This window comes from Lepeophtheirus salmonis, chromosome 5 (genome assembly GCF_016086655.4).
Source record: "Lepeophtheirus salmonis chromosome 5, UVic_Lsal_1.4, whole genome shotgun sequence".
Classification (NCBI taxonomy): domain Eukaryota; kingdom Metazoa; phylum Arthropoda; class Copepoda; order Siphonostomatoida; family Caligidae; genus Lepeophtheirus; species Lepeophtheirus salmonis.
The window spans coordinates 8,395,139-8,410,291 of NC_052135.2; the positions used below are offsets into that span (position 1 = coordinate 8,395,139).

The 15,153-nt window shown below is 31.9% G+C and overlaps 1 protein-coding gene across 1 annotated transcript in view; it reads left to right on the forward strand.

Moving 5' to 3' along the window:
* LOC121117266 (protein spire homolog 1) overlaps positions 1 to 15,153 on the forward strand; it is a 71,999-nt gene that overhangs the window by 35,801 nt on the left and 21,045 nt on the right. Inside the window, exon 3 of the mRNA XM_040711644.2 lies at positions 13,053 to 13,170. Within this exon, the coding sequence (XP_040567578.1) occupies positions 13,053 to 13,170 (118 nt within the window). The remainder of the gene's footprint in view (positions 1 to 13,052; positions 13,171 to 15,153) is intronic.

The following is a 15,153-nucleotide window of genomic DNA, read 5'->3' on the forward strand; positions in this document are numbered from 1 at the left end:
TCTCACCCAGGATGTGCATACTAAATAAATATGTACCTACTGGGGTCGTAATTGGAAACAATAGATTTTGAATCTGTGATTTTAGCAATTTTAATTTCGGAATCTGTATGGAATCATTATCAAAACTCTTTGCCGCATGTGTCACCATTTTTAATCTTCAATGAGGCCTCCATCGACTTTAATAATGACCTTGATGCGCCACTTAAAGATCTCAAAGATGGTAATGTTGGCATTGGGCCCCATTGATTAAGTAACCATAAAGGCGGTGAATATGTCTCTTAGAGGCAAAATTACGAGCGAAAAAGTAAATGGTTCGTGGCAATGAAACCTAGAACTGTCAATACACGAATTATGCATTCATACCATGTGTTCTTTTGACTCCTCTCATTTCAACTACGCACCCGGTACAATAAATAATCATAGTAATAATTTCACAATATGTAACTGCACTCTGCTAAAGGTCTAATTGCAAATGCATGATGATTTTGAAAATGGATTTAAAAGAGGAGGATGAGACCGTAGATAGTACAATACATAGACATAGTTTCCTTTTGTACATACATTCCTAAATAGCACCTACTATCATTATTTCCATGTACGTTCACGTTACGATGTCTATTTAATCTCGGAGAGTAGGTACATTCAAGAGTATTGTATAATAAAATAAAAAAGAAGGATGTAGGCCATTTTCTGTAATTTAATAAGGGGAGAGAAGGGCATTTGACTAACATTGTTATTAAAATTTTGCTTTTATGTTTGAATGTGCTATAAGTCATGGTTGATACTGACCAGGAAATGATGTTATTATTATTAATATATGTGAAAGGGAGAATGATTTATATAAGGGATGTGCTACGAGCTGAATTGTGCTATTAAAGAAAAGTATTTTCGAGCCTCTAAAATAATAAATACACACTCGAGGAGTAAAGAGCTATAACAATGATGATGAAAATACTATTGCAATGGAAGAGAAGTTTTTGTAGTTGCAGTCTGAATATCTGTGTTTTTATTTACTAAAGCTGTTTTAATGTATTGTTTCATTCTTGAAAAGAGAATATATAAATATATTTATAAAACTATTAAATCTAACCTCGAATGTGTTTGCTCCTCAAGAATGATGGAGTATAAGTCCTTGTTGGACTGTGTGTAGAACTGAGGATGGACATCGCTATAACTCCTATATATATCATTGCCCGATACGGAGTGGGATTTGCGTTTATTTCCTTTATCTTATAGTTGCTCGTAGCTAATTTTAAGAAAAGCCATGAAAGCTTAGCTCTTTAAAAAAATCAAATTGTCAGGGTGACCACGTTAATGTTCGCATTCCTTTTTTTTAACATACCGGTGGAGAGTATTATTTTCATCAATTACTCGCACTAGCATTTTTTCCTCCCGTGACAAACTCAGCTGCTGTCAAAAAAATCATATATTTAAAACAAAAGAATTATTGAAAACCTATATTTTATTTTTCTTCATAATTTATGTTCCAAAGTCCAACTTAGAAATTAGCATAACTTATTTGAATTGTGATCATAAGCTTAATTCAACACTTCTCAATATTTTAATATATACGCCCAATTCAATTCAAGAATAGCCCAACTATTATATATAATGACGTCATTCATAAAGTACCCGATAATTTTGACCCCTCTATTATCATTCTCTCTTTTTTTTAGGGAAAGCTTGAGAGATACACTAAGAAATGTTTAAGTGACTAAGATAATCCCAAACCTCCCTGGTTTGGGATTAATTACAATATAATTGAAAATCACAAATTATGGCTAAATTTATCATCAGAAAGGTCTATTGTGCTTATTTTAGTCTTTAAACACGTGGTTATGAATATGCTGGTGAAACCTGTTTTTAATAAGAAATTACAGCAATTATCTCTTTGGGGGGGAAGAATGAAATTTATTGGTTAGGTAGTTAGTAATGGTGGTTGTAGCTTATATACGTAAAAATTACATAGGAGGTATATTTTTGAAATGAATTGATGTATATTTTAATTTGAAGTTGTGACATTTTCATGCATTCCTTTTGATAGGATTGTCGTTGGGTGATGGGGTTTGAATCGTTTTTTCTTCTTCTTCAAATACTGAAACAAAACTGTTCCTGCGAAGTCTCTCTTATTAATTATACATTATAATATTAAATACGCATGCTTGCACGTAACCCAATATTTTGCAAATTGTCGTCTTTTTCCTCTTCTTTTTTCGTTGTTAATTGACGTATAGTGTATCTCGAATATAAATATACTTAGGTATATTTTATTTCAAAGGGATCTGATTCCATGTAATGTCATGTAAGCAGAGAAACACTACGACATCTTCTCTGTCCATATTTAATACTTACAAGTGTTAGACCCATGTACTACTCTAACTCAATAGAAATAACTTGACGTTGCTAAGGACGAATATTTTCTAGAAATTAATTGCACCGAATATATTGATATTGAATAATAAAGGAACAGCCATGAACAGGGCCGTCATCACCGGGAGGCCCTAATAATTTTTTCAGTAATAGGATTTATCGGCCCTATTAATGCTGAGTCATCTATAGTTACTCAAATCTGGCCCCTTTTCTAATAACAAAACTTTTGAGTACAACGTTTTATTACATATTATGAGGCTTCTCAACACAAAAGTAAGCTGGAAGTGAGTGCTGCAGGTCACATTTGTATTCTTCTACGAATTATCTTCGATTTTTGTATAGGAATTATTCTTATTAGGCCTTTAAAGTAGTTAAAATCATTTGTCAAAATTACATTATTATATATCAAAGGCCATATTGGGACCAAAGGAAACTTCTCATTTATCAAATAATGGCTCTAAGTTCTTCCTTTTGAATATTTTATCTCATGCCAGAAATTTGGATATAAAGCATATAGTTGACCGAAATATATATATGTTAATTTTTTTACTGTACAGTGTCATAATCAAGGTTTTTTTATTAGGGGGGCTGATTGGAGTAGCCACAGATGAGTCACCATTCATAAGGCCGACAAATACTTCTACCAGAATATACCCCTATCTAATAAAGTTTTTGCACTAAGACTAAAGTTCTTGGGTATCTACACCCTCCCACAAATTTGAATATAAAGTCTATAATTGACTCAACTAGGTACGATGAAATATTAGTAAAAAATTATTTTCGTTATAGATTATTTGTATGTTGACGCACACTTTAATTTACTATTATTGTACGAAATTTTCCAACATTTTTGTAAGAGACATGTACCTACAATCTACATATGTTTATTAATACACATATCTTTGTATCATCGTCACCCCCCGTCCTCGTCTCATTTAAATTAATCTGCTTGACACCTTCTGTATACTTATTATTTTAGTAAGAGTCAAACGAATTGGAAATAATTTATATATAGTGTATCAAATAATAAGTAATAAAAAAAGTGATGGTCTAGTTAGAGTCAAATTGAGTTGACGTTCATCACACATCAGCTCCTATCATCATCTGATGTCTTCTCTATGTTTTTCAACTACCTCTTTTCTTCTTCCTTCATTACATCATCATTAATATTTCATTGTTTTAAAATACATATGAAACATCAAAGACCCCTATATTTTCCCCATAGTTATAAATTGGGTATTGAAACGATTGAAAATGACCAATTTAAGCCGGTGTTAGTACCAAGCTATAGATAGCATGAAGTTACCTAAATTTGGATACCTTACAGCAGGAAAAACACATGATTCACTCAAAAATTTAGATGACCACTTTACCTTCAAACGGAGCACTCCAATATAGGCCTATAAACCATGTCATAACTCGTATGAGCGCTCGGTAGCGTTTAAATTGTAATGACACCAAATTTGAGCTCGGATCCTTAATATGTTCTTAAGTTATGGTAGATAATGGATTGTTAAGGTTTTGTGCTACCTTGACCTCTCAAAATGAAAGACCTTTTTACTCTGACCATAAATAATCCTCCTACCAAGTTGGATAAAAAACGATCTGTAACGTTTGCCGTAATCCTGATCATCAACAGACAAACAAACAGAGGCTAAAACATAATCGCTTGGCCATTATCTAACTTAACTTAGGAACATTTTTTATATAATTATTAATATCACGTTTCATTATACATAAATGAAATGATCTTCCTCGCACAGACGAACACAATACGAAGCATTGAGCCGGAAGAAATTCCATAACTAACATGGTGTACCTTTTATCATCATTCAAATCTTTGACCCAACATTTCTGCTGTTGCAGGAACAGTTGTCTAGACTCTCTTCCTTACCCCAGTGATCCTTCTCATCTATTGTCATCCTGATCCATGAGGTAGACAATATTGTGTTATGTATGTACACATTCTAAGGCATACTTAAGTATGTTTTTACCTTCTCATTCTGGTAATTTAATTACCCTCCTCATGGTTCAAGAAATCCAAACTCATTGTCATGTTTTGAAAGCGCATAAATTGTGAGTTTTTATTTTTGTTGGAAAATAAAATAAATAAATAAAAATGTCACATTTTCAGACAACGGAGGGACCTCTTTTTGTCTCGAATGTTAAAAAAGGAGAGAGAAAAAAAAGTTAATTTTGAATTATTCTGTTTCTGATCCGTACAAAAACTTAACTCTGAGAGTGATCCAATAAAGAAATATACGTATTTATATAAGGAAAGTCGGATGGGGAGTTACTACTTACAAGTTACATATAAGTAAACTAATGATTCTTTGAGGGTTTTTTTTTTTTTTTTTTTTTTTTTGTCCAAATGCTCAAAATTGAGCAATTTGTATTGAAAGAAAAATACAGTTTTACAAGAATGGTAGTTGATTATAATGAAGTGTTGAAAATAAAAAAATAATATAGTATTTAATATGTGGTGCGTCAACATAAAAACAATATTGACAAAAATCAAGAAATGAAAAGAAAAAAAAAAACAATTAGCTACCCAATAATTTTAATTATAATTTTGAACCTTTATTTGATTTAAGAGACTTAGAGCCTCGTGTCACTACAATTTGAACAAACTTTGACCTCATCCAGATCCTGAAGAAATTTATTGTGACAAATATTTTTCTTATATTTCATAACATAGATTACATATAATAGCATATTTATTTACAATATGCCTCCATGTGCCTTTATACCTGTCTCAATTCTCCAACGGAATGTTCGGTAGACTTTGAGGATGTCTGTAGAAAGGAGGCTTACATCCATGCTCTTCATGCTGTTATGTAATGTAGTGTAGGCGTGCATCTCCTTTTCTCTTTAGACATAGAAGTTCAAGGGTTCAGCTCAGGTGAGCCTTGATTGATTTATTCAGCCCTGCCTTGTAGATTAGAATCCCCTTGTTCACCTGAGACTATTTGACTTTCCTGGTAATGTTGGCGGTGGTCCAGAGCTTCTTGAAGAGCCTCCATACTGTGTTTCTGGGGGTAGTCAGTGGGTTTGGGGATATCTTTTGCTTCATGGCCCACGTAGAAGGATGGATTTGACGATCGGGATTCTTCTAAGCTGCACCATCTTGACAACTGACTCAAAATGAAAACAAGTTTTTAATTTGTCACCTAACCTCTCGTATGAGCAGGGTTCTATCTTGGCCGTGATGCTCTCAAGCGGTAAAGTTTGTTCCAATTGTTTATTATCCCCGAGTTGATATATTGTAAATAACATATATCAATTTCTCCTTTTTTTTATAGCAATGATCAATTTTACCTTCTTTAAGTGCACTTTGCAGATCCTCCGAACGGTAATTAAGTATAATTTGTTGATAGAAATTGACGATATTTCGTTGTTGAATTGAATACAAATGGAATCCACTCTTATTTTGGAGAAAAATAATTATTTCTTGTTGTTGTTGTGTTGAAGGGCCACATATAATATATATATTTAAAAAAAATAACTTAAATTTTCTATGGTTTTTTTTTTATTTTGTTGAAAAATTAGGCTCATTTACTATGAATTTTTTAACTCTTTTCTTACCCTTTTTTTCTTCATAAGTCTCAAACATAAAAAATTGTCTGGTTGGAATAATTAAATTTAAAGAAGTGAAAAAGAAGGAGGAAAAAAAAAACCATTATAAGATTTATGGAATCTCCTTCCATTTTTCATTACAACAACAATAAAAGTAATAATAATTTTATGTGAATATTGACCGAAAAAAGAGTGAGAGGGAAACTTGGACTATTTTTTGACTAAAAAAATAAAGAAGAAATTGAAAGGAGAAGAAAAAGTGATTAATTGCCTACTTAGAAATAATATTTATGTATTATAAAGATAGGTACATATATGGCTGGCTGGATGTCCATGGATGGAATAGTCAATGGTGGATGTGTGAGGATTTGAGTATTCCAACACTTTCCCTTTTGACGGAAACTACGTATTGATTAGTGTTGAATTTATGTCTATAAGTCTTAGATCTTTGTTGACTAATTTGGTCCAATTTATCTCTGCACCAGTCCGTAGTAAAACTCAGTCCTAATCTGCCCCACAATATTAAAAAAATTACATGGGTGTAAAAATGATTAATGGAGTTATGTGAGACAACGGTTTGAATTGCTGTCTGGACCAAAATATCCGCTCTGATCGGCCTGTAAAATAAGGCCAAACCGAGTCTCAGCAATAGTCTCATAAAACCCAACTGCACACGAAAATGGGTCATTTGTCTCAAACACTTCAGATTTACTACGTTTATTCATACTTCATTTTAAAGAACTTTCAAAAAAAATGTTGCTGGAGTCGATCTGGGACATCTTGGTTATCTGAGTACCTCTGTTGACCTTTGTCTCATCCTTCAAATGAAGCTAGTTGGAATCGTACTTCTGATTAGTCCTTGAGGTCTGGATGAAGTTGATTTTATTTTATTAATAGATTTCATATTCAATGGCATGCCTTGGCCCATTTATCTGGTTGAAACTTCCATCGAAAGTGAAAGCTGCCAGACTCAACTAAAACACGTTATTTATTTGTATTATTGTGTAAATAAACCTATAGAGAGTGGCGCTGTCTTGTGGCAAAATAATACAACTCCCACAATGATAATGTTATTAAATATAGGTATGCTACTAATATAGAGGGAGCCGTGAAAATTATTTTCAGTTTGCCCCATTTTTTTAAACAAGCTACAGACTGTCACACCACCTTGCGGAGGATATATATTTTTTAGTTTACTCATGCTCTATTGCACCATTTGTGTTCTCGGACTGAGTTTTAACAACATTATTAATTATTAGCCACGTACTTCTTGGTTGCTAAGGAAGAGGGGGTTGACTAGTTTGCAGGAAGACGTATTGATTTGTTAAGGGCATCGATTAAACAGTTTTTTTTTTCATATGATGGATCGTTGTATGTAACATATACATACATATTTGGAATTTTGACATTCAATGACGGTTCTGTCCTTGTTTCATGATTTAAGGACTTTTTGTAGTTGTATAGTATTCAAATATGTTAGGACGGTTCGTTTTTTTCAATTTTAACTATTTTTTATTTGAAGAATATATTTTTTTAACATTTTATTTTTTATATAAAATAATTTGAATATATCCTTTTCTTTTTTAGAAGAAAGTTAAAAGCTTTAGAAGAAAGAAAAGCTTATGAATACTTTTTATAGGCTACAAAAATGTATATCATAATTAATCACTGCAAAATAATGATGAATGCTCTATTTTAATCTTTATTTTCGAAATAAAGAACTTTTGTTTCCTTTCAAACTTTGAAACGAGATGTGTTACCTAAAGATGACATTATAGGACAATGAAATTTGTCATTGGTTACTTTCTTACCATATCACAACCTATCCGAATTAGCTGTAATTGAAATTCGAAAAAAGTTGTAAAACAAACCACCCTAATATATATGCTATACAAGGTCCATGTTCAAATGCACATACACTCTGCAATCATAATTTATTATGGCAACTTCATTTTCTACTCATAGCCTTTTGCTTTTATTTTCCTTTAGTAACAACAAAGAGAAAATTTTTAAATTGATTAATTGAAGGGAATCGTAGTTCTACGTTATTATATAATTATTAATGGGATGGATGATTCACTATGCGCATTCCATCCTTCAAAAATACCTGCAATTTTCCTTTTTTTTTTTTTTTTTTTTTTTTTAATTTTCTCTCTCAAAAAATAAGAAATTTATAAAAATTTGGCCATCCCAATAATAATAAAAAAATGTAAATCTAATTATTAATTATATACAAGTGCACTTTTCCATTTCTGTCTCTTCTTATACTCTAGTTGGTTGTACCTACTCCAGTATTCTCCGAGTGGTCCATTAAAATCTGAAACCCTTTGAATTTAAAGCTTCAACAATATATAATTTATTAATTAGCACTATAATTTCAACAAAATTAATACTATTAATAGATGTGTATCAGAGCTCTCCTCATCTTTAAGATAGCCGCTTTTAGTGGCAATAATGAATTCCAGGCAGCGGCGGGAGGTTGGCACCCACTGCGGATGTAGTCTCAATTACGTCTCAATGCCGACTGACAGTGGCTTTAAGGGCCTCAGTTTTTTTATGACGGACACAGTAGGCCTTCCCCTCGCCATGCACATAAAAGGTGTAGTTGAGGGGGTTAGCGTAAATCCAAATATGTCAAAAAAGAGTTCAAAAGAGTCTTGCAATAGAGGAAATTGATTCCTTTCATTATTGGTGTCAAAAGTAGCCTCGCCACCATGATAAAGCTCTTACCCCCGCTTTTTTATAGCTCTCTGGACATTCGGGCGTGAAAGATGTCTTGCATGGCCCCTCATGGACTTGAGTAAGTGTTTAGAATTCAATGGACCACCCGGTACTAGTGTTGGGTTTTGGTATGGTACTGTTATACTTTTTGTTAGACCAAACTCTTCATTGGAGGAAAAAAGCCTTCACTTTATTTTTAGAAAAGAGAAACAATTTGAATTGTAATTTTCGAGACCGAACTGGGGAATGAAATTGCAGCTATTGCTAAGCTCCTAGGAATAAAAATAGTCAAACAACGTCTACAAAGTGAATGTTACTCAGTTAGCTTTAACTCCCTTGGCTTTTGGACTGAGTCTCAAAACTATTATGTGCCAAAATGGGGAGATGCCATTATTTTTCTGTTTTTGTTTTATTACCATGGTGATGGTGATGATGATCTATTTTGTTATGCTCCAGATGTTGATTTCCTCACTATTGAACAAGGATTTCACACCCTCCCAAACATTTCTGTTTTTCATATCTTCAAATCATATGTACACCATCACAATTTCTTTAAAAATTATGGGCTCTGTTTTTCCCACCCCCTCTCTCATTACACATACATATTGTATATGTATGTATGGGGACAAGACCTCTTAATACACATAACTACATATATACAAAGTATAAAAACGACATCCTTTGCTTTTGATCTGTCTACTTTGAACTAACATAAAATGGTCATTATGGATGATTTATTCAAAAAACAAAAACTAAGAAGAAGATACAATTATTGAAAATATGTGTCACTCAATAATGGCCTCGATTCATCTCCTGAACTGCGTATAGACCCTGAAAATTACTTTCGACTGAATAATTGCATTCGAGCATGATTGAGTCGATCCAGGCATCCAGTCGTAGCAGTGTTCTGTAGCCAATCTTGAATCGTTTTGGAAGTGTAATTAGGGGTAGACTCCTGTCATCTCTGAGACCTCAACATTGCTAATATTCAGATCTCTGTTCACAAAAATCAACACAACAATGCACCTGCGTCTTGCCTCTGAAAGGGTAATATGGTTGAAATCGTCTGTTATTGACTCATGGCGGTGTTGTGGCTACTAAGTAGTGTTGGATCTTATTTACCATTCAACAAGCTTAAGGACTAATTAGTCGGGCATAGCAATATTATAATTTTCTTCAATCTTAGCTAGGATTAAACAATATAAAAAAGAAGAAAATAATAAATGATAGCTAGAGAGTATAACAATATGTTTTAGCCAAACACCTCCTTTTTTTAGCTTAAGGTATCTTGTCCCATTGAAAGAGGCTATGATAAAACTTTAACAATACTTCATTTCAATTGTTGTAACTAACCATTAAAGACCCGTTCTAAGACCGACACATTTCCTTTGGTCAGGAACTTTTTTAGTTCTTTTAGACTACCAAGTGAGATGTTTATATGTATATTTCATCAGGGGAAAAAACATTACGTAACTTCATCATCATATGGTCGAAAAATCTGGAAATCTAAAGCGCTGGATTTCCTTGTTACACCCTGTGCTTAGCAATATGATAATCAGTTATAATAATTTTCTTACCCATGATATATATATATATATAGATTTACTATATAAATACACACATATGGGGGGATGTTCGAGTATTTATCTAGATTCCAACCATTATTGTATTACGGAGGATGGTATTTTTCTTCTTTTTGTTTTTTCTTACAAAAACAAACTTATTTATCGGTAAACATTTTATGTTTACCTATCTATGTAGAGCAGCATAGCGTCATCATCTTTGAAGGTGGTTTTTCAAGGTTACTCCATTACTAGTCCCGTTACTCTAATGGTTTGTTTATATGTATTTATTTTAACATACCTACAAGTAATTTTGTATTTGCTACGTCACAACTCTTTAATTGTACATAAAAATAAATTTAAAAAATCCCCAAATGTAGTGTATAAAAGATTATAGGGGGGGGGCACATAATGCCCTTACATGAGGAGGTGGATCGTAAATTAATATCAGAGAGAACCAATTTTGTAGGACAACAAATTAGTGCTGTCTCTGTCCTTTTTTATGAATGATGAAGACTGTAGTCTCCTCCTGTTCCCTCTCGGTCCGCTCCAGTTCTGTCATAAAAGCTTTATTTATTCTTATTAAATAAGTTATTGTACTGACAGCCCAAAGGACTGATAGGCCCGGTTCTAAGACTGGACTGGGCCAAATGAATAAAGACTTACATAACACTATGAAAAAAGCTTTGCTTAGACTAAACCATTTCTTCCCTATTTTTAGCATTTACTTCAGAAGAATTCATGGAAGTATTCCTATGAGCATTTTTATCACTTAATAGCTACAAATCGTAAGCTGGCCACAAATTTTATGTTCTCTATTTTTCTTTTTAAATTCATCTCATATTGCTTTTGAATCACAACTGATATCATGAGTGACACCCTGGAAAACGCTTTCCCTGAAGGATTTGCTATAAATTCTGGAGGATCTGTCAAAGAATGTATCCAATCAAATACTAATTGCCTAGAAGGAGGGAGTTACAAAATTAATTATTTATATAAGTATTCAAAAATTGTGGTTTTTTATACTTACTTCGGATATTATCAACTTTTTGTCGGAGAAATAGCAGTTTCTTATATTGCAGAAGGGTTATTTCAATCCTTAATATGGGAACTAAAATCGGTCCAGCTCAGTTGTACCAAAAGTACCAAATTTTAAAGTGCCTCAACAATCATCATTTTTACTAATATTAAATGTAGTAATGTAACTCATTTTAAGCAATATTATAATTAGTTAAGTAAAATTTAAAGTATCTTTCATGCACGAAATTTTTTGTCATTATTCTGTATTTAGGCCTAATTTAACCCTTACATGATTTTTGTTGCACATATGCAACATATAAAAAAAAAACTTTTTATATAATATTTAACTAAAATATATCTAAGTGCAACTTTTTTTTACATCTGAAAACACCCTGTTGTTAAGTATGAGTAAATTTTAGTTTAATTTACTATCATAAAAAACGCTAAGTAGGTTTTTAGAAACTACACGGGAAAAAAGTCTAAAAATATTTTTTTTTCTCGTAGTGTTGCTTCTATCAAACATTTTTCACCTGATGCAATAATTTTCAGACGAAAAAAACAAACAATTAAGGGTTAAGTATTTATTATTACTTATAAACACTTGCTCGGTGATATTTATTCATGTTGACGTCACTTACTGATATCTATGATGACCTTATTTAGGGGGGGGGGCGGAAATTCATGATAAGTCTTGCATCCCTATTGGACTAGTTGATTGAGAGATTCTCCAAACCTCGGGTTTCCTGACCTATTTCCTTCATTCTCTTCTCATATTTTTTAATCTAAAATGCCTACATACATAAAGGAAATGATGCCTTCAAGGCCCTACCTACCTAAATAATATAATATAAAATTGTGTAATTGTGTATTTTTTAAAGATGTATATCATTGTTCCTTGCATTCACTTAAGCGTTAATGCAAATGAGAATGAAGTAAAGAAATAATGCCTGGGAAATTATATATATACATATATTACATGTTATATTAAAAATCATTTTACGAAGAGGAGTAAGGAACAGCTTCATATTTTGGTCTTGTTATATGTAATATGTATGTATGTACATGAAGTTTGAACTTATCAGAAAGAGAGATTTTGAGCCTTTTAACTATAAATATGTGTAATTACACCATTATGATGCAACACGTTTTTACTCAACTCCTCTTATTCTATATAAAGTTATTACATACGTCATAAATTGCATCATAATTGAAGGAGACGCCATCTTGGGGGCTTAAAGTTGATAACTTTATTATATAAAGTGTACTAATTCCCAATACATCTGTATTAAACTCTATCAATTGGCATTAACTATATAAAAAAAACTGAGCATCTGCATTGATACCAATTTTTAAGGATGATATTTGAACTAAATCAAAGTAATGTGTTCAAAAAATCCCTAGAAATGTCTAGACTTGAACAATTTTTTTAATTATTATTTAATGAATGGGTTAAAGACAATAAAAGTAGGATAATTATAGATGAATATTTTTTAGTTAATATATATCTACAATATGGAAATAAGATTGTATAAATGTGTTATAACATATTCTTCATAGATATTCGTATAGGAGATATAATAAAACTAGGCAATAGAGTGATAAAATTTTTAATAGACAGTTAGGTTTAAGTTCTTTTATTTCTAAGTCACATTTTGACATCCATTAGATCAGTATTTTCCTAAATATTAATAATAAAGGGATTTTATTGCTATAAAACTTGTTGTTTGGCCTCCCGAAATGACTGATACCATGCTGACGTCAAATAAAAAGTTATTTATATAATATTCTTTTTTATCTTTATAGGCCATAGCAAAGTTGGGTGAAGTTATTTATAACACTCTTGACTACGGTTTAACGGATGATGACGAGAGACAATTAACACCGGGACTTGAGAACCTCTTGGAATTGATGTTGTCTTCAGGTAAGAAGGGAATTATTTATACTGCTATTCTATGATACATTATTTACAAATACGTATATCTATATTTATTAGAAAGTCTAGACTTTGGCAAACGCTTGTGGCCTCTTAAGCTCATTTTGGAGTGGTACATACGTGGAAATTAGCCATTTTTAGATCTCCACTATTATCGTGCTATGAGCTATAAATATTAATGATTTAAGGAGTCTAAGATGTGCTCAATGATTTGCGATTTCCTTGTTTGATTAAAGATATTTGCCGTTCCTTTTTGTGTAATAACTATTACTTTGACTAGGATTAGTAAAAAGATAAATACCAGGAATGAAGAATAAAACATAAGAAGCGGAAATTGCACCTTTTTCCGATGCCGATTGCAGAGAAAGCATCCGATTAATCATCCCATCACTAGTATTAAGCAGTCCCTGGTTACAGAGATTGAACAACATTCTTTTTTCATTCCCTTCTTTTTCTGATTGCATCATATAAACTAAGATGGGCACTCTATAGAAAAGCTTGTAGCCTATTGTCATTTTTCTTTAATTTGATTTTTTGTTATAAGAAGCATCTTTTTAAACCAAATTAAGGGAATTGAATTGTGCTCTGAGCCTCAATATGTTTCAAAATCATGGTCCATTATGTGTTTTTAACGTTTTGTCCTACCGTAACATATATATTTATATAACATTACATGAAACCTACAATGATGTTGCTCATTATCATTATGTATTAAGGATAGGGGCAATAGCCCCCTTAATAGCTGGATTTATACACTGATACTCTCTATTAATGGGGCTTATAATTATAAACTTAAATAAAAAAAGTTCAGTTTCTTTTAAAGTTGACTCGGGTAAATTTAACATTTTATTCCTTTACATTTTTAGGTTAAAGGGACATGACATGTCGGTATAGAGCTACCTTAAAACACTTAAATGGCCCCTTACTGTGACTATATATGTATAGTCATTGTACCAAGTTTCATCAAAATTGATCCGTAACTTTTGCCGTAATCCAGGTGACCAATAGACATACAAACAAACAGAGGCAAAAATATAAGTATCGGAGCAAATATTGAAATTTCTAAGAATCTTCTCCGATTCAAATATGATGGAGATATTGTATATTTTATCCGATATATCATCCCACGTCTAACATAGATACCAATTAAACAACAACCATGGTTGTTGTTTAATTCTTTTATTTTTGCAATTACACGCAAAACCATCCCTTTGGAATGAATTTTTTCCTATCCATTTATGTATTTATCTGTTATTCATTCTCTTTATGAACTAGATAATATCATACGAGTTATATATTTGAGGTATATACATTATGTTTACACAAATGTGCGTTTGTATGGTCTATGTGTGTATGGATATAAATAGAAAATTGTTATCATTGAACATAGGAATTTCATTTTTTATTTTAGAAATCTCGTTAGAGAAATGATTATAATAAAAAAATAGTACATACAATACTAACGAGTCATTAAACTTCAAAGACCTCTGGTCAAGAACAACAACAGGATCTTTATTTACATATCTAACTTAAAGCAATTCGTCTTTTCAACTTTTCTACGGGTAATGTGGAAAAGTGCTCAGAGAATCACTTCCATATCATTTAGTATGGAAGGTTGAACATCACAGCCAATATTTGAAGAAAAAAAAAGAAGGTCAAAAAGATTTATTTAGTAAAAATAAAGCATTAGTCTTTATTTTGCATAAAACATCTTTGAATGACAGTTTTTTAACGTATAAAAAATATTGGTAATTTTTTTTCTTAAGTTAAGTTAAGTTCATGAAGCAAAAAGAGGGGATCACGTAGGAAATTTGAACTTATATTTTCCTTTTTGAAAATTAGTATTGTGCCATGAGCAAAATATATACATAAGCTCATGAATCGGTACTGGTATTCTTTGAAGTAAGCAAAAAAAACAACAAAAAAAAACGCCAAAAAGTTTGGTCGTGTACCTAAAAGGCGAACATTTAC